The sequence below is a fragment of the Sander lucioperca genome, chromosome 11 (assembly GCF_008315115.2).
Source record: "Sander lucioperca isolate FBNREF2018 chromosome 11, SLUC_FBN_1.2, whole genome shotgun sequence".
NCBI classification, from domain to species: Eukaryota; Metazoa; Chordata; class Actinopteri; order Perciformes; family Percidae; genus Sander; species Sander lucioperca.
The window spans coordinates 36,202,424-36,221,030 of record NC_050183.1 but is presented as its reverse complement, the minus strand read 5'-3'; the positions used below and the strand labels follow the sequence as shown (position 1 = coordinate 36,221,030).

The following is an 18,607-nucleotide window of genomic DNA, read 5'->3' as shown; positions in this document are numbered from 1 at the left end:
AAAACAGCTAGAATCATTCTTGAGATGGAAGACCAATTATTTGTCTATAATCTGCTTCATGTTATAAAAGTTACTGATTTAACACTGTAAAACATTTTTTATGTTCTTTATTTTCATACAATTTGAACTCTTCAGGAGTGTTTGAATTAATATCTTCTTGTAAAATTAACGTGTTTATAGTTTAAGGGCAGACTTATTGCTTTTTAAGGTCTCTTTTAGTTTACTCTGTTTACTGTTTGTTAAATTGAAAGCATTATACAACATTTTATAATAATTTATATAATCAGTTTACATAAAGTGTACTTTTATCTCCTGTCTATTGGCAGCCAATGTTACAGCTCTTTCATTGTGTGTTCTTTAATAGAGGGCATTGCAGATTAGCCACACTTTGTTATTTATTGGTACTCTTTGTACTATCTCATACTGATTTCCCATTAAATAACAACAGCATGTGTAAAAGCATATGGCCATTGAAATAGGCAAATGCTAGACCTCAGTGACTCTTTTACACATGCTTATACACATCCAAAATGTTGATGTGGTATCACTATGTCTGATGAAACCAATTCCCTGCTACTCTTCTAATGTCTCTTTGCCCTTCTTTCCCTCTCCTCTACATCCCTCCATATCTGCTGTCTTCCTCAGGTCATGGAAAGCGTTTGCCCTCGTTAGAAGTACTATCACAGCCAACGGTCGGTGCGGCGGTCGGAGGGTGCATAGCCTAAGTCAGCTGGTGGTCATGTGTGAAGCTCTGGTCTGATGCCCACCCTGCCCTCAGCGCTGGCCATGGACGGGGAGAACTACCTGCATCCAGAAGGCCCTCAGCTGGACAGCAGCTTGTTCTCTGTGGCCACCTCTAACATGGAGGTATGCTATGGGATTTTATTTGGATTTATTTAGACGCTTTATGCATTTTCAATTAACATGGGTTGTTTTTTTTTCTTGTCGTCATGTCCATGTGTCAGTATTATGTATACAAATCTGTTTGTGGAAGACTTAGGTTCACGTGTTTGGCGGGGGGTTTAGGGGTCCTCAAGAAAATGAAAGTTTTGTCAATAAAAAGAAATGCAATTTGACATCATTTTGGACCAATATTATTACTATATCTGTGTCTAAAATGTTGGAAAAGCTAGAGCAGATAATAAATAAATAAATAACACTCAAAATGCTTAAAGGTGCCCTGCCACACAAAACCGTTTCTACTTGTATTTTTTGAAATATGTTAGGTCAATATGTGTTTGTGTTATGTCGTGAATGTGAAAATGAACTGCTACCTCCTCTGTCAGCTCTAGCCACTGAAAAGAAATAAGCGGAGAAATCAGGCCAATTACAAACGCTGGTCAGTCTGACGTGGTGTTGCCTGAGCTCATTACTATTCATGAGCTCGCCCAGTTGCGCTGGGTAAAGGATGCTGATAGCCAGGCTCTCATTGGCTAGCTGTTAGCCAATCAGAGTCAAGCAGCTTAGCTCGTTGAATATTAATGAGAACTGGCACAAATCGAGCTGAGTCTTCCTGCAGGCTTTCTATATCACGCTAGAATGGCTTGAAACAAGGTAACCAAGGCATTTTTTCCACAACATTATTTACAGAGTCCATGGTAGAATTTCAGACATTACCACAAAGTAATGATATACGTGTGGCAGGGCACCTTTAAGGACAAAACTTGTCTAGTCCGCTGGGGACCAACTACAGGTGAAACTCGGAAAATTAGAATATCGTGCAAAAGTTCATTTATTTCAGTAATTCAACTTAAAAGGTGAAACTAATATATTATTATAGACTCATTACATGCAAAGCAAGATATTTCAAGCCTTTATTTGTTATAATTTTGATGATTATGGCTTACAGCTTATGAAAACCCCAAATTCAAAATCTCAGACAATTAGAATATTTTGAAAAGGTTCAATATTGTAGGTTCAAAGTGTCCCACTCTAATCAGCTAATTAATCCAAAACACCTGCAAAGGGTTCCTGAGCCTTTAAATGGTCTCTCAGTCTGGTTCAGTAGATTTCACAATCATGGGGAAGACCTGACAGTTGCGCAGAAAATCATCATTGACAGCCTCCACAAGGAGGGAAAGCTTTAAAAGGTAATTGCAAAAGAAGTTGGATGTTCTCAAAGTGCTGTATCAAAGCACATTAATAGAAAGTTAAGGGGAAGGGAAAAGTGTGGAAGAAAAAGGCCATTCAAAAGTGTGGGGGAACTTCACAAGGAGTGGACTGAGGCTGGAGTTACATCATCAAGAGCCACCACTCACAGACGGATCCTGGACATGGGCTTCAAATGTCGTATTCCTCTTGTCAAGCCACTCCTGAACAACAAACAACGTCAGAAGCATCTTACCTGGGCTAAAGAAAAAAGAACTGGTCTGTTGCTCAGTGGTCCATAGTCCTCTTTTCTGATGAGAGCAAATTTTGCATCTCATTTGGAAACCAAGGTCCCAGAGTCTGGAGGAAGAATGGAGAGGCACACAATCCAAGATGCTTGAAGTCCAGTGTGAAGTGTCCACAGTCTGTTGATTGGGGAGCCATGTCATCTGCTGGTGTTGGTCCACTGTGCTTTATTATGCCCAGAGTAGGGGTGGGCGATATATATCGTCTACGATAATATCGTCATTGTTGTGGTAACGATGTGCAAATTGACATTATCGAGTATTTAAATTACTTAGAAAAAAACACTTCAAACCACATGATGGTGGCGCGCGATTGTGCAGCGGCTCCTAGCTCTCCTGTCGGTGTATATTTATGTTTTTTGTTTGTAACGTTCCCATGTCGAGGTCTTACTAACAAGTATAACCACACTGAACTAATAAATATAGGACTACGATACAACACAGCCATTACAAGAGCCTTCCAGGCGGCTCATAACATCCCAGAGGATATAGCCAGACCACCAGGCGCTCCGGGGATTGTTGTTTTTGAGAAAAAGCAGAAGCAAGCCCAGCTAAGGAAACTACAACACGGGCCTCCACTGCCAAGCCTCCTCAGCATAGCAACGAACAACTACACACGGAACTGCTGCATGATGATTTTCACCGAAACCTGGCTGAACCCCCTCATCCCGGATGCCGCTGTTAGCGCTCGATGGTGTTTTTTGCCTCCAACGGCGCCTTCCAGGCAGCTAACCCTAACCTTAACCCTAAACATAACCATTGCCACGCTGCCTGGAAGGAGACGTTGGGGGCAAAAAACACCAAAGACCGCTGTTAGCTAGCAGGCCGAGCTAGCTACCGGTAGGATCAAGACCAGAGGCGGAGGACTGCATTTTTGTGCATAATGAATGGAGTATCAACAGCAGGATTGTTGCCCAGCACTGCTCACCTGACCTTGAAGCCCTATCGGTAATATGCAGACCATTTTATTTATCAAGAGATTACACTGTAGAAGTCTACATAGCCCCCGATGCTAACGTTGGCACAAGTTTGGCTCACCTGCTAACCATAGTCAACAAACTGCAGCGCGATCACCCGGAGGGGATACATATTGTAGCAGGGGACTTTACCAAGGCGTCCTTAAAGTCTGTACTCCCCAGCTTCTTCCAGCATGTAGATAGAGGGAAGAACACACTAGACCATGTATACTCTAACATCAAGAAAAAATACAGAACTGTGCCTCTCCCTCACCTGGGCCAGTCAGATCACATCCAACTACTCCTGATCCCAGCATACATCCCGGTCAGAAGGACTATACAGCCAAGTAAAAGGACTATCAGAACCTGACCTGACACTGCCCTATCCCATCTCCAGGACTGCTTCCAATAAGGACATGGTTGTGTGCAATATGTTACAGAACAGAGCCACTTGTGTATTATTATGATTTAATCTTGCTTGTATGCTGCACAATTTACATTACAGCAGAGGTGTACAACTGGATGTTTACTCAGAGTTCAATGTTCCTACACTAGTTCAATTAGTATTTTGTATGTCTGAATTGTTTTTACTTGAATACTTACATTGTAAAGAAAATAAATAAGAACTGTTTTCATTCAACATTGTGCCCATTATGATCATCAGTAAAAACACATTTTTAAAGGATATAGTCTAATTATCGTTATTGTCAAAATCGCCAAAAATATCTATTATTTTTTGTCCATATCGCCCACCCCTAGTTCAGAGTCATTGCAGCCGTCTACCAGGACATTTTAGAGCACTTCATGCTTCTTTCAGCAAACAAGCTTTTTTTCTTAAGATTATTTTTTTGGGGCTTTTCCCTTTTATTTATACAGTGATAGTGGATAGACATGAAAGGGGGAGAGACATGGGGGGCGACACACGCAAAGGGCAGCAGGTCGGATTCGAACCCGCACCGCTGCAGGACTCAGCCAACATGGGGCGAACGCTCTTACTGGGTGAGCTAGAGGCCGCCCCAGCAGACAAACTTTATGGAGATGCTGACTTCATTCTCCAGCAGGACTTGGCACCTACCCACACTGCCAAAAGTACCAAAACCTGGTTCAATGACCATGGGATTACCGTGCTTGGTTGGCTAGCAAACATGCCTGACCTAAACCCCATAGAGAATCTAGGGGGCGTTGCCAAGAGAAATATGAGAGACATGAGATCGAACAATGCAGAAGAGCTGAAGGCCGCTACTGAGCATCCTGGTCTTCATAACACCTCAGTAGTGCCACAGGCTGATAGAATACATGCCACGCCACATTGAGGCAGTAATTCATGCAAAAGGGACCCAAACCAAGTACTGAGTACATATGCATGATTATACTTTTCAGAGGGCCGACATTTCTGTATTTAAAAAATGTTTTTTTATTGATTTCATGTAATATTCTAATTGTCTGAGATTTTTAATTTGGGGTTTTCATAAGCTGTAAGCCATGATCATCAAAATTATAACAAATAAAGAGTTGAAATATCTCTTTGCATGTAATAAGTCTATAATAATATATTAGTTTCACCTTTTAATTTGAATTACTGAAATAAATGAACTTTTGCACGATATTCTAATTTTCCGAGTTTCATCTGTACAACCATTAGATGTGAGAAAAGTTATTCAGTTAGTTTTGATTCTCACGTTGATTTCACATTTATTCGGCTTAGGTGGAGCCCAAAACGGCTCGGGTGCTGCACCTAAGCCTTATAATTGTAGGGAAAACCCTGCAAATGCAAATCAAATGTTCTACTCACTTTTATGTTAGCTTGCTATTTATGAAAGTCAGATACATTTCTTAAAGTAAACTTAAAGTTCACCTCTTGCTCTTATAGGATATGAGTAGCATTTTGTTTAAAATATTACAGTATTTTCTAAATAGTGCTAGGGATCAATCCCAAAAGACTGCTCAAATGTATTAATTGCATGTTGTGTAAGTTTGTAAGTACAGAACAATGCATTCTTACATTGGAGTGGATGCTCTACCTAAACATAAAGGTTGAAACAATGCCAGTAGTAGTCATCTACAAATGTGTGGGGAAAGGAAGTGATCCTACTTGTGGTATGCATTGCCAGTCACAACTCCATAGCTTAGCATAGTTTTTTTTGCATTTCCCATGTAGAAGGCAAATAAGCAAATCAAATAAAATTCCATTCACCTCCATTATGAAGTAGCAACAGGAATTCAAAAGAATTTCCCAAAACCTCAGCTCATAAAACAGAAACGCTCGATGGTGTTTTAAGCCTCAACGTCTCCTTCCAGGCAGCTCACCCTAACCTTAACCCTAAACATTACCATTGCCGCGCTGCCTGGAAGGCGACGTCGGGGGCTTAAAACACCAAACACCAACCGGAACTATTCGCCTCTCTAGATATCATTAGGGATAAGTTCTGAAAATATGGCTGAACTCACTGAAATGTTTAAAGGCTACACTGAAATAAAATGAAGTCATCGTACCCATGTCATCAGTAACACATGGTTTATAGTTCCAAAGACCTTGTGGAGTGAAGATTTAATTTGATGTTAATAAATATGAACCTCTTGTACTTTTTTTTCTCACTTTTGGGCATTGCAGTATGCACTGGTGATGATAGTATTCTCTTGCACTGAATTGTAAACATAACAAATAAAGTGTGATACAGCTTGCTGTTCATTTTGCCAAAACATTTATCACTGAAGCGATGAACACATAAAACCTGCTATTTTTTAACATTATGTTAAAAAGCTTAAGATGTTCAGTGTTATATTTCTATGCTTTATTGTAACATGACATATTTTCATTTTGTTCCATTTTAGAGTTCAATATATGCCTCCTCTGGTTCCTGGGTACCCTACTCTCAGCAGGCTGGATACAGCATACACTGCCCTATGCAATCTGGAAACCAGTAAGTAAATACAAACTCACAAACACTTTTGACCAGTGAACAGTAAGTTTGAAGTAACTTTTGACACTAGTTCATACATGGTGCCTGAGAACTTTCCATAACACATTTCCAGTACTCACAGCAGGCATTGGCTTTTAGATTGAGGCCTGCAAACTGTTGATATTGGGCGATAACTAAGTTTCCACACATGAGCTAACAAAATGTCTCATAAGCCCTGGACTCTCAAGTGTTACAGAGTTATATGTAGTTATTATGAGTGTGATGTTTGTGTTGAAGGTGTCATGCATATTTAGTTAATTGTGTGTAAATGTGATGCATTGTTGTGTGAGACAGCCATATCCACATGGCAAACAAACACACACAGCCTATATTTAGACCTAAATAGGACACTCGGACTAAGTTGCAAAAATAAAATGTATTCAAATTAAGTAATTCACTATGTTAATATTATACAGGACAGAAACTATACATTCAGAGTTGTGTATTCTGTGAAAGTAAGTATTTTTCCATAGGAGTAATAATTAGATATAAAAGGCACTAGGTTTATATTTATATTCAGAAATGTTCAAATAGAATTATAACTGCGTGTGTAAGTGCTTGAACTGGAATGTGAGGGATGCTGCTTCACAGTAAAATTGAGGCTAAGTTTTAAAGTGTTTGAACAGGGCCTAAAGCTTTTCAGACACTTCTTATATTGATTGACTATTAATGATTACATATTATTGGATCCCATTATTGCATTCCTGACACTTGACCTAACACAATCAGGCCAATATCTCACTTTTACCCTGACACGACACCACACACTCACGTCATTGGGGATGGTCTCCTTTATCAGACCTCCTTCATTTCCTGTAGCAGCTGGCCTGGCGACGGCCTTACTAGGGGGTTAATCTCAACATCTTGCATTCTCTGCTCTGTTTTAATGACCTCACCACTAAATGAGAGATGTTTGTCTCTTTGCTCCCACATGCGGTGTGTCTGTGTGCATAAGAGAATGTGTAATTCAAAGGCTGTCCAACATCTTGTCTGCTCTGTATGTAGTGTAAGCAGCACGTCAACAGAGCAGAAGCGGCTGCAGTCCTTGTCTGTTTACACTGCATCCGCTGAACCACAGGATTACTGTGCACTTACATTAGAATACCTTTTGACAAAGATCACAGCCCAATACACTACCAATGTAGTTAAAAGATGCAGCTGAGCCATCTACCTATCTGAATTGGTCAACATGCATTTTCTTACAGAGCTTTGGTTCAACGTGCTTGGGTGCTGGTCTGACTTTTGCTTGGCTTTTGTAAATGGGTGTTTCTATTAGAGATGGATTTCATTTATATTAAAAACTTCTTCAAGACCAGAGAGAAAACAAGCGACAGAAGACACTGGTATGTAGGCAAAAGAGAGAGACTAAACCGAAACTGCTGTCATGTACTTTTAGTGTGTAGCAGTGTCTGCTAACAGCAAAGAACAGGTATTAACTGTAAAAGCAATCTCATATTAATGGTCATATGTTTTCTGTATGAAAGTGTGTCTGCATTTTGGCTGTGCAGTAACTGTGAACTATGTATGACAGTTACCAGAAAGCCCTACCATGATGACTATCAGTGTTTTAAAAACTGTAAATATCAGCATGTTATTATTTTTACTAATGCGGTTAGGAATAAGGAATGTGTGGATTGAATTTGAGATTTATGTGGGTGTGTATATCGGTTTTGTGATTCAATAGATACGACGAGTCAAAACTAAAATGACTTACAATTACCTGTGTCATACTAAATACTCAACTCAGGAAGTGTGTGACGTGAGAGCACGGTCTGTTGTTTTCAGGTTCACTCAAAGAAGGATTTTCTGACTCATCACTCTGTCTTACAATGTACACATATATTGTGTCTGTGGTTTAGAACAAGAATGGTGTGATTGAATATCATCTTGTGACTTCATTATTGTGTTGTAAATGCCCTGATCCAGCAAGAGAAACGTCCTGTGGTTTGAAGAGGTTTTAATTCAGCATTATTCTCTGCCAGTAAATGTTTTGTCCCAGAGGAACCAGACATGTTCTTTAAACAAAGGACCAGGACTATCGGGACAATATTATCGGGAGGTAACTCTTTGTAACCATTTTTGCTGCAGCATTTAAAAGTTTTTTCGGTTCTGCTCTCAGTTTGACCAAGTAAACAGGACAGAGGTTTTAAAGCTCCAGCTTTTGCATCGCTTCCTAGTCACGTTTCCTTCACTCAGTTCAGTATTTCTGATATTCAGCAAGGCTCTTTTTCACTTGGTTCTGCATTTGCTCCTCTTTTCTTCCATGATCTACAGGCTGCTGCTTAGTACGACTGACTTGCACTATACAGTCATGATGTAATTAACTTTAAAGCCTGTAGTTGTCTTTCCCCATGGCCATTGAGAAAAGACAGGAGTGCTTTGATCACATGGCACCAGTGAGGAAAAAATGTGAATGGGCCGGTGCTCTGTTTGCACTCATTGATGCACTGACTGACGTACTCACTTACCGCTGCACAGCATAAACTATTCTTATGAGTAGTGATACATATGTCACTGGGACTCTGACTCTGTAGAGTTAGCAGAACAGGAACAGGTCTATTCTAGGCCACAACACTGGAGTTTACAGAGCATAGATGTCATAACAGCAACTCATGTACAACATAATGCAATCCAATACACTAGCCCTCTAAAAAGGTAGTATTCTTTTTTTAAAATAAAAAACGATGTTCGGTTTTTGTTAGGATGCATCGATCCAACCTTTTCAGTCCTGAGACGATACCTGGGCTTTGGGTACTGGCCGAGACCAAATACCGATCCGATACAAGTTTTATTAATAGGTTGTATGCCTCACTGTGTGGAAGTGGGATTATTCTTTTATGTGTAAGGCAACATCAGGCTTGACTTAAACATTGCTTTCCTAACTTTGTAAAACAAAATGTAACAAATAAATACATGGATATAAATTTACTGAAACTGGTGGGTTTTTTGCATTCCACCCACTGCAGCTTTAATCCAATGTTTGAGAGGAGTCTGAAAAGTGGAATATGTAGGGCACTCATACTAGAGGGTGTACAGTTGTCAATCAAACAGCACACTGTAATCTTGGTCAAGGATAACTGCGTCTTGACAGTCCCCTGCCTGCATGCTCAGAACATGTCGACATCCTCTTGGACTTCTATTTGGAGGCTTTAATTGATGATGTGCACTGTCAAGCCACAATCACGTGCGGTAGATCCGCTGCTTAAATTTTGTGGAACCAGCACCAAACTGTTGCAAAATACCACAGAAATCTCCCTGCCTATGTAAACATCAAACTTAGTTGCCGGTTATGATTAAGCCAGGATTTCCCAGTTATCCTGGCTTTATTTAGCCTTGACTCGGTTTCACGAAAGCAGAGGAACCGAAATTACCATGGAGATTTATTCTGTGCAGCTAGCCTGCTCCCGACCAGGCTAACAGCCAGGATTTATTAATCCTGGTGCCTTTTCTGTTCACTCAGTAGTGGTTTTACATTATTATTACTATTATTATTATTATTATTATTAGCCTGCATTAAAATAACATAGGTACATATTGCTGTTCAGTTAAGGGACCGTTCGGTATTTATGGAATGGACCACCGGAAGAAAATGGGGGAGGGTCATGTCTTTTTATTCTTTGTTGAGGGGAGGGTCATCCAATTGTTTTTAGTCTAGGGGGGAGGGTCACCCAACTTTTGTATTTGTGAGAACAGCAACATTTCAAAGTGGCTTGTCTGGTGCATATTTATCCATGTAGCTCCATGTAGCTCTCTCAGTCTCTGCCCCTATCGCTAGCAGATGGGTCCCTCCCTATTTGGTCAGCCAGACAATTTGAACTGTAGCTTTAGAGACCGTGGGATTTCCCAAACTGAATAAATCCCGCTCACACAAATAAACACAAAACTGCTTTGCTAGCTCCATCGTGTTGTAACTAAGACATCTGATGAAAAAATAATGTTATTCATTAGCATGATTGATTGATTGTTTAGTTCAAAAACATCCGAAAACACCGTACGAAAACATAACGGACCAGACGCAAGCTTTTATTTTGAAAAGCACCAAGCCGGGAGAGCATGAGACGGGTGGTCTCCAGGCTGCAGCCATACCCGACTCAAATTTTCTTTCAGTCCCGGTGATATTATATATGTATAAACGACAGCCTTTGGCTTTTCAAGGCATTTGAGAAGGAAGGAGTGGTAGCATGCAAGCCCCCAAATTGACGCTCGTCTGAGAAAGGGAGTTTTGGATAATGTTCAGCTTTGGCAGCTTTACCTATACTAAAATATACAATGACTGAGGAAGCCTAGTGACGAGTCCATAGCAACCAGTGTTGAATTACCCAGTGTGCTTTGCTGAATGGTCTCAATGTTTTATTGTTTTATTTCATGTGAATACTAGTTTACTAGAGGAGTAACTTAGTATTTGAAGTAATGCAGTAATGCAGGAAGTGTGCATTTAGTTTCCATGCTTATTGTGTTTCCACAACAATGTTAGTGAGTAAATCTACTGAAATGGCCACCACACCATAACAGAGGAGTGTGATGCGTATGATGAGAATGCAGAGGTTTAGTCACGTATGTCATGGCTGTAAAAAAACAATGGCTATCTGTATGTCTTTGCCAAGCACAAACCAGTACAGAAGTCATCAATAAATTGTTGGGGAGGGTCATCCCTTTTTTCCATATCTTTTTGGAGGGTCATCCAAAATGTATTGCTGGTGAAGGGAGGGTCAGGTCCATTTTGACTAAAGGTCCCAAAACTCCTCCGGTGGCCCCTGAAATAAATAACAAACAGTCCTTAAGTACTGTTATTTTAAGTATCCATGTGACAGTTATTGCGCTTGCATTGCGTTTATGAAAAATGCCTTTCATATTGTTGTTAGAAGTTTGAATGTTTTATGGCGGCAGTTGAGATGATTAGAAAAGGCTGATGAAGTTGCAAATGTGTTTTTAAATAAAGTAAATATATGAAGTGCTATAAAGATGTGTTTCTATAGTGGTTCCAACAACGGCAGACTGGTGAGAGACAAATACGTTGGACTTGTTAATTATTTTAGTTGATTTATTTCTTTTTGTATTCTTTGATAATAAAGGATCATGCTTGTTACTCTTCCATTTGCATTTTATTTGGCATTCTTAGCAAACAATTTGTGTTTTGTCCAGTGAAATGGGACTATAATTTGGGAGGATCGTACAATTGTACGATCCTCCCAAATTAAAGTCCTAGTTCACTATATAGTGTATGCTACTGTACGTTCATGAAACAAGAGGGAGAGGACACCTTAATGATTTCAACCTTATATTTGGCAGGGTGAAATAACTGATGAATACACTGCCGTGTTACAGTCATGTTTACTGTGTGCATTGAATTTATCACTTAATTATCTTCACAGTTTCTAGATTTCAGAGTCCAATATCTTCAGTGTCTCTTTTCTATGTCCATATACAAGGAAGCAAAACATAAAATATATGGTGGGAAAGTGTGGCAGACAATAGCGGAGCGACTGAATGATAGTCTAAAAATATACATTTACGGACTGCTGCTCTTAACCCGAAACCATTCAAGGAGTTACTTGTCATTTGCACAAACAGTTGTAGACATTACATTGAAAACGAGCAGTGGAAGTTAATCAGTCCTTCCAGAAAAATGTGGAGTTTTTTTGTGATTGTTGCAGGCAAAAATCCTTGATTATGTGGCATGTTTTCTTAAAAAATGCGATGGAATATGTGGGATATTTATGCAATTTTATGCGATGAAATTGTGCGAACTTGCAAAAACTGCGATTTCATCGTGGGGTTTGCAGCTTTTCGATGATGTTCATGTCGCGTAATTACGTCACTTCATAACGTTCCCATGGCAACAGGGGAAAATGGCTGCTCTTGTGAACGCAACATTTTTCAACTTTCTGCTAAGATATATGAGATATATGTGACTTTTTTTGCAACGAAAATGCGAGGATTATAGTGCGGAAATCGGCAATTTATGCGGCGAAAGTGCAGCGTATTTGAAAAAATGCGGCCCCCGCATAAATATGCAGACTTTGGCTGATTATGCATGCATTGAATTATGCGATCGCATAATCGCAGTTTTCTGGAGGGACTGGTTAATATGTTACTCAGGAGTGCAGTGTTCAGTAGATGTAAATTTTTAGGCTACTTGCACATTCAGTTGGTCCGCGGTTCTCTTCCATGCTTTCTCTCACTGTTTTATTACATCGGCCACGTTTCTTTTTTCTTATTACAAATTGTGTTTCACATACTTCCATAAGAAGCTGCGGCTCACCCTGTGTAAAGTATGCACAATGCGTATTCTCCATTTTAGCATCAGTGAATCTGTGATCGACGTTGCGGTCTGTTAAAGAAACTGTGAATGCGCATCTATCCAAATAACTTCAGCCTCGCCAACCTAGTCGCACCTCCTCAGCCTGGCTTGGCCGTCGTGAAACGCACACAGTCAGGATGCACAGATTAGACTAGGTCAAGCCTCGCTCTATCGATTGTCCTGGATTTATAAATCCTGCTTTTCTGAAATAGACCCCTGGTCTGGACAACAGTTTATCCTCATATATGTTACTGTCCGCTACTTAGAGGTCGCATTGTACTTGCAAAAAATGAAATTATGGTGTAATGCAGTAAAAAGCTCTACACTGTTATGTTAATGAACTACCTAAAATATGTTGGATTTTCCTGTTGTTCTCTTATTCTATTTATTTTCTAAACAATTTGAAGAGAGAAAATAAGGCCCACTGTTTTGAATCTTTTTAGCAAACAACAGTAACAGTTGTGGTAAGATGGTTAGGTCTGTCCCACACAGCTGAGTCTGGGTGTATGTTTTCAGCTGAAGAATGAGAAACAGACCGCAAATATGCTTCTTTTTTTATATCTTTATTTCTGATTGTCTATGACCGACTCTTAAGTAATCAATCATGAAGGCTCAGATTGTGTGCTGTTAGTATTTAAGGTTAACATTGTTCTGTGAAATAGGTCTTTATTATATTACTTGATACTGAACATTAGACAATATTTTTGATATCCTTACTCCAAAAGTTTGGTTTGACCTGCTGTTTGCCTTCTCTCCATTATTCACTGTTGAACCTGCAGCCAGACTGAAGTGTTTCCCAGTGCTATAAGTCAAAGTACACTTATTGCTCAATATTGATAGCATTAGAGTAAGACATCATGGTTGGGTTGGCTGTAAGGAAGAGTTCTTCCAAGGAATCTTAGAAGTTGTTTATCGTCGGGTGTCATCATTTACTGCGTCTGGTTAAATAATTGTTTTTCTGTGGAAGTAACATTATACTGTTGATTATCATTTTGATTATGTTTACTTATAGTGAATTTTATGGAACTTTTGATGACTACTGTGGAATTCTGTTTAAATTGCAGAAAGTTGGCATAGTCCTGCTTCTTACTTGAAGGACAAGATAGCTATTCATTTATGTTTGTTGTAAAAATGCAAAGAGTGGGCCTTGGTTGAAAGTTATTTACTTGTTTGTTGCTCCTTTCTAAACTGCAAGAAAAGTTTTGCTTTAATACGGTTTGTCTGTCTTTGCCTTAAAAATAATTTGGGCTTTATTTTCCATTTATTGCAAGTTTTACTGCACTTGAGGTGTTAGTATGTTGAAAGGATGTTGCTTAGTTGATAGTTTAAGATTTATTGTTGGTCGTAGGCTTTACGCATAGCCTGTGCTGTAACCTACTTAAGTGGCCTACGCCATTGTGAGGGTTTATACTGGTGCGCTGTTGTGTCTGCGTTGTTATAGTGCATCTCTTTTGGTGAATAGCAGAGCCAGTATGTAGGTTGGCGTGTGCATGGGGAGTAAGTGGTAGAGCTAGTGAGGGAGTGACGGGGGTTAGCTCCAGAGCGAGTACCAATTCCGGTGGTGGAGATGGAGAAACAAAGGGTCTCCCTTGTGCTTTCTGGCCACGGTCAGAAAGCTGTAGCACGAAAAGTTAACCCTCTCCTTGATTCCATGTCATTCACGGAGAAGGAACAGCTGGAAATGAGTAGGAGGAATTACGACGCTACAAAGCCACGGCCAAGTAAACCAATCACAGTCGTGCGCTCTCTGTTGCCGCAACCTAAAATTACATTTCTGGGGAGTTGCTACGGCGTGGGCTGTGGCGTGGGCTATGGCGTGGGGTCAGTATCTACGCATACCTCCGTACGTACCTACAACGTAGTAGATTCAACGCAGAGCTGTAAATCAAGCTTAAGTGTGTTTTGAAGAACAAGAACAAGAAAAAAAGTATCTTTGTAAAGTGTCTAAAAATGACATTGTTACATGCCTGGCTAGTAAGTTTTTAGCCTCAAATAAGAGATTGCGAAACAATGATAATCTGTATACAGCCACAGGCTGCGTAGTATGGGAAGGCAAACTGTAAGTCAATCAGCTCCTTTGGCTGAGAGCCCTGAACCAGCTTTGTGTTGTTGGAAAGCAGCTAATGCCAGCCTGCCAAGACTTCTGCTGTAATATCACTGTCATATCACTGTTGGCTGAAGCGCTAGGAAGGGGATTTCCAATGTGGATGATTGTTACCATTGATAGCGCTGTGATCTTTCTGAGAACTAAACGATTCTTTGCCTGTATGATCTCATCATTTTTTTTTTCTAATTAATGTTTACCCCTCATCATGATTGCACTAGCCAACAGTCCCCCAACTTCATTGTCACATTTAACTTCCCATTTTTCGTGATTACAGAAAACAAACCCATAGCAAACATCCCCAAAAAGTGTACATTTGTGATCACTATTTCTTTTTAGGAGTATTAAACCAGCATAAAAAATTTTTTGTTTACATCACGACCCAGTGTTATTTATCTAAAAGACCATGATGAATTTTTGAACTCACCAAAAATAGAACTTTTGAACATAGACACTGTTAAATATTGAGTTTTGCTGCATGTTGTTTGAAAATTGAACAAAAAAAACGCAGGAACCTTGTTTTCATAGACCAGATTCCATACACCGGCTACAGGCTGCTTTTTCATCTTCTTGGTGTGTTTTGAACTTAAATCGATCAGTCTCACTGATCTCTGACCCGTGGTTAAGGACCCAGAGCAAAATCCGGTGAATAGCTTTGGCCAAGCTCAATCCCTCTGAGCCTGAGCCCTGGCACCTGATTGGATGAGAGGAACGTGGGAGGGTATGGTTACAGGTCCACCAAGGTTTTGTTTTGCTTTCGTTTTGAGTGTATGTCCACCACTATCTTTATAATGACTTGCACTAAGCAAGGAACTCAAATATCTCATGTTGGGAGTACAAGGTCTGTGGAACTGTCTGATATTAACGTTAGGCTCAGGGAGAGTTGTTGGAATTAATGATAGTTGGACCTTGGATCCTCAAAGTGGGTAAGGGCTGTTTTTGTTCTCAATTCTTTGACTCTCTGTGTAGAAGTCTCTCTCTCACCTTATTTTAACCTCTTTCTGCCTGTCTGACTTGATATACGTGTTTCTGTTATCCCTGTTGAAGTTGCTACTTTGATGGCTTTGAACACCTGGATTCCTCTTAGATACTTTGATTTAGAAAGGTACTACACCGTATTGCGTTACTCCGCTGGCATCAGTCCTTTCTATAATTAAATGCTCAGATCGTTGTCAAGAAACAAAACTGAAAGTGTTTGTGTGATGTGTTGGAATTGCTGAAAACATGATGTGATGCAGCAGTATAGTGTTAGATCATTGTACTTAAGTGTTACAGTACCATCTTCTCTGTTCTGACTGTGACACTTGACCACTTGATCACATGAGGTGCCTTTGTATCTCCATTATTAAAATATGTCATATCATTATAAGTGTACATTTGTGTAATTATATGAGGGTGAAGGAAACAGCATGTGTTGGTTTTACTTGAAGAAGTATGTGTTAAACAAACTAAACTTTTTTTTTTTTTTGTCCTCCAGGCAATACCACTTGAACAACAGCACTACCACCCCCACTCCGGATGTGGCCATGGACATGTACTCGGGATTCCCTGACGTGGACTTTGGCCTCAACCTCTCTAGGAATGGAGACTTCTCTCAGGTTTGTTTATCCAGGGTTTTTCCTGGCTCAGAATAGGCATTTTGGGCGGACATTAATGAAGCGGGGGGTCTGGGTGTCCTCCCCCAGGACATTTTGAGCATCAAAGACTTCATTTTCTGCATTCTGATACATTTTCAGGCACAAATTCATGGTAATTTATGTCAAGGAAAAAACAAAATTCTGGTGGCAGTTAACAATTCAAAATACACCTTACCATATGGCTTGCATCAGGTGTTAAAACCAGCTGTACCAAAACACTGAATTGGACTACTAATTAACGTGACTACGAGACGTTTTTACAGGTTATGAAACTGTCTCAATTTAATATTGATAGACAGCAGCGCAGCCTGCTGCGCAGACAGACAGCAGTCGGAGCTCCTGCAGAAGGCTAAGAGCTCCGCGCCCGTCAGCAGCAGCTCTGTGCTGCGCCGCCAGTCCCCCGGGGCAGCACGATCACCGGGAGAGTCCGGTACAGCCTGACTCTGAAAAAGGGAGATCATATTAGCGCTAGATTCACAGTGAAGCGTTCAGATCCAGTCAAATAAGTGCCAGCCGCATGTGTATGCATGTATAGCAGCTGTGGATGAGAGGGAGGCTGGCTGCTGAAATCAGACATTTTGGCGTGATTTTCCTTTGGCGCCAAACCTCTTTGGGGGGTGCCAAAACTTTCTCTATGCAGGAAAACCACTGATATCTGTTGTACATGTTGGCATATTTATATTTGCATTAAAGTAACACTGACAAATTGTAGTGCCTACAAAAGCCAATATGAAAACAATCATAACTTCAAACTAACTTAAACACAGTTGGGTGTATGATAGTTTTCTAGTTTTTCTCTTGCTCTTTCCTTGTGTCCCTCTCTTACTTGCTTATCAGAGGAAAGACCATGCCTCCCACCCACTTCTTTCATCATGTAATCCATGTGTATTCAGCTCTGCCTAATTTACCATAGAGCAGCCTGATTAAAGGCTAGTGTTGTCTAGACGACTGCAGCAGTACCTGCCCCATTCTTGTCAAGGCATGTCATTAATAAGACACTATAATTAAACATTCTTTTACACTTCCACACTGCATCACTGTTAGGTAAACCCAGAATATCTTTGTAATTTCCACCCATGCTTGGAATGAGTCCACAAAGTGAGATATGTTGCTAGACTTCTTTTTAAGTCAATATTTTGAGTGTCTTTGGGATTATCCCCAACCCAGGCAGATAGAACTAATAAGACTAGGATGTTCATTTCATGATACATGGTTGTTAGACTGGGACAGCCAAGTAAATGTGCAGGCTCCCTTATATATTTACCTCACCGTTCCAGATGATTACTATCCATCAATTACATTTTCTATTTCTGTGCACTTGTGTGTCTGTCCAGCCAATTCCTTATAGTTAGAATCATATGAATAGGAACCAATTGTAATGACACAGGCCAGTGAGTTTTTAATCTGAGGTCTATTTGGGTTGAGCTGATGAGTGCTATTATGGAACCATATTTAAAAAATGCTATGATGATGAGTTTTAATGAAGGGCAGTCATGGGTTACCAAGCAGACTTTCACTAACCCCCTTTATGATTAGCCTGTCTGACAGTAGAGAGGGCATATCTAGCTTTGTTTTTCTTGGTTCAACATAAGGCCAAAGCAGTAAAAAATAAGGGATGATGTAAGGTGTGACATCACTGTCTAGGGAAAAGGCATTTCTTACCTTGACTATGCGTTTTTAAGGCTTTTCACTGAATAATACAAAATGTTGGTACATTATCAGTTTAAACTGCTATTCACCTGGATTGTATGTCTCCACCTGTCTCCTTATATGTTGCTTGTTCCAAGAGCAGGGGTGCATTTATTTTCTGAAAATGCTTTTTTGTGCATAGGGATTTCTCTGACAAATTATGAGAAAAATTGTAGTTTTTCTTGCAGGTTACTATATTATTGAATACATGTAATACAGCATTAACATGACTGCAATACAATAAATTAAAATGTAATACATTTTACATTTACTTAATTCTAATACACAAGGTAATGCCATGTGTTAGAGAAATTACAAAATACTATAACTGAGCCAATTTGTCATTGAGGGATGTGTTTTTCTTAAATTGCTGCGTGATGGAGTTAATTGAGGGTTTTCTTGTCTCTGGAGGCAACGGAGTCTTATAGCCTGAGTGTTTGATGAAAGCTTAAGGCTATATTTTAAAGTTTATTTAATTTGATGATTAGCAAGGTTTTGCCAAATTAAGTTAGATCCTTACAGGTTGTTGTACTTTATTAACCCCCTAGTAGAAATCAAATTTCCAAA

At 39.9% G+C, this 18,607-nt stretch overlaps 1 protein-coding gene across 3 annotated transcripts in view; it reads left to right on the top strand.

Annotated features, from left to right (window-relative positions):
* Positions 1 to 18,607, top strand: part of si:ch73-63e15.2 (protein strawberry notch homolog 2) — a 76,581-nt gene that overhangs the window by 14,200 nt on the left and 43,774 nt on the right. For 2 of the 3 annotated variants that reach the window (XM_031318335.2, XM_031318333.2), the window contains exons 2-4: positions 646 to 867; positions 6,182 to 6,270; positions 16,192 to 16,312. In XM_031318335.2, the coding sequence (XP_031174195.1) occupies positions 760 to 867; positions 6,182 to 6,270; positions 16,192 to 16,312 (318 nt within the window). In that variant the 5' untranslated portion in view covers positions 646 to 759. Of the gene's footprint in view, positions 1 to 645; positions 868 to 6,181; positions 6,271 to 15,512; positions 15,641 to 16,191; positions 16,313 to 18,607 lie in introns of those variants that run through there. The other variant, XM_031318336.2, reaches the window with a different exon arrangement.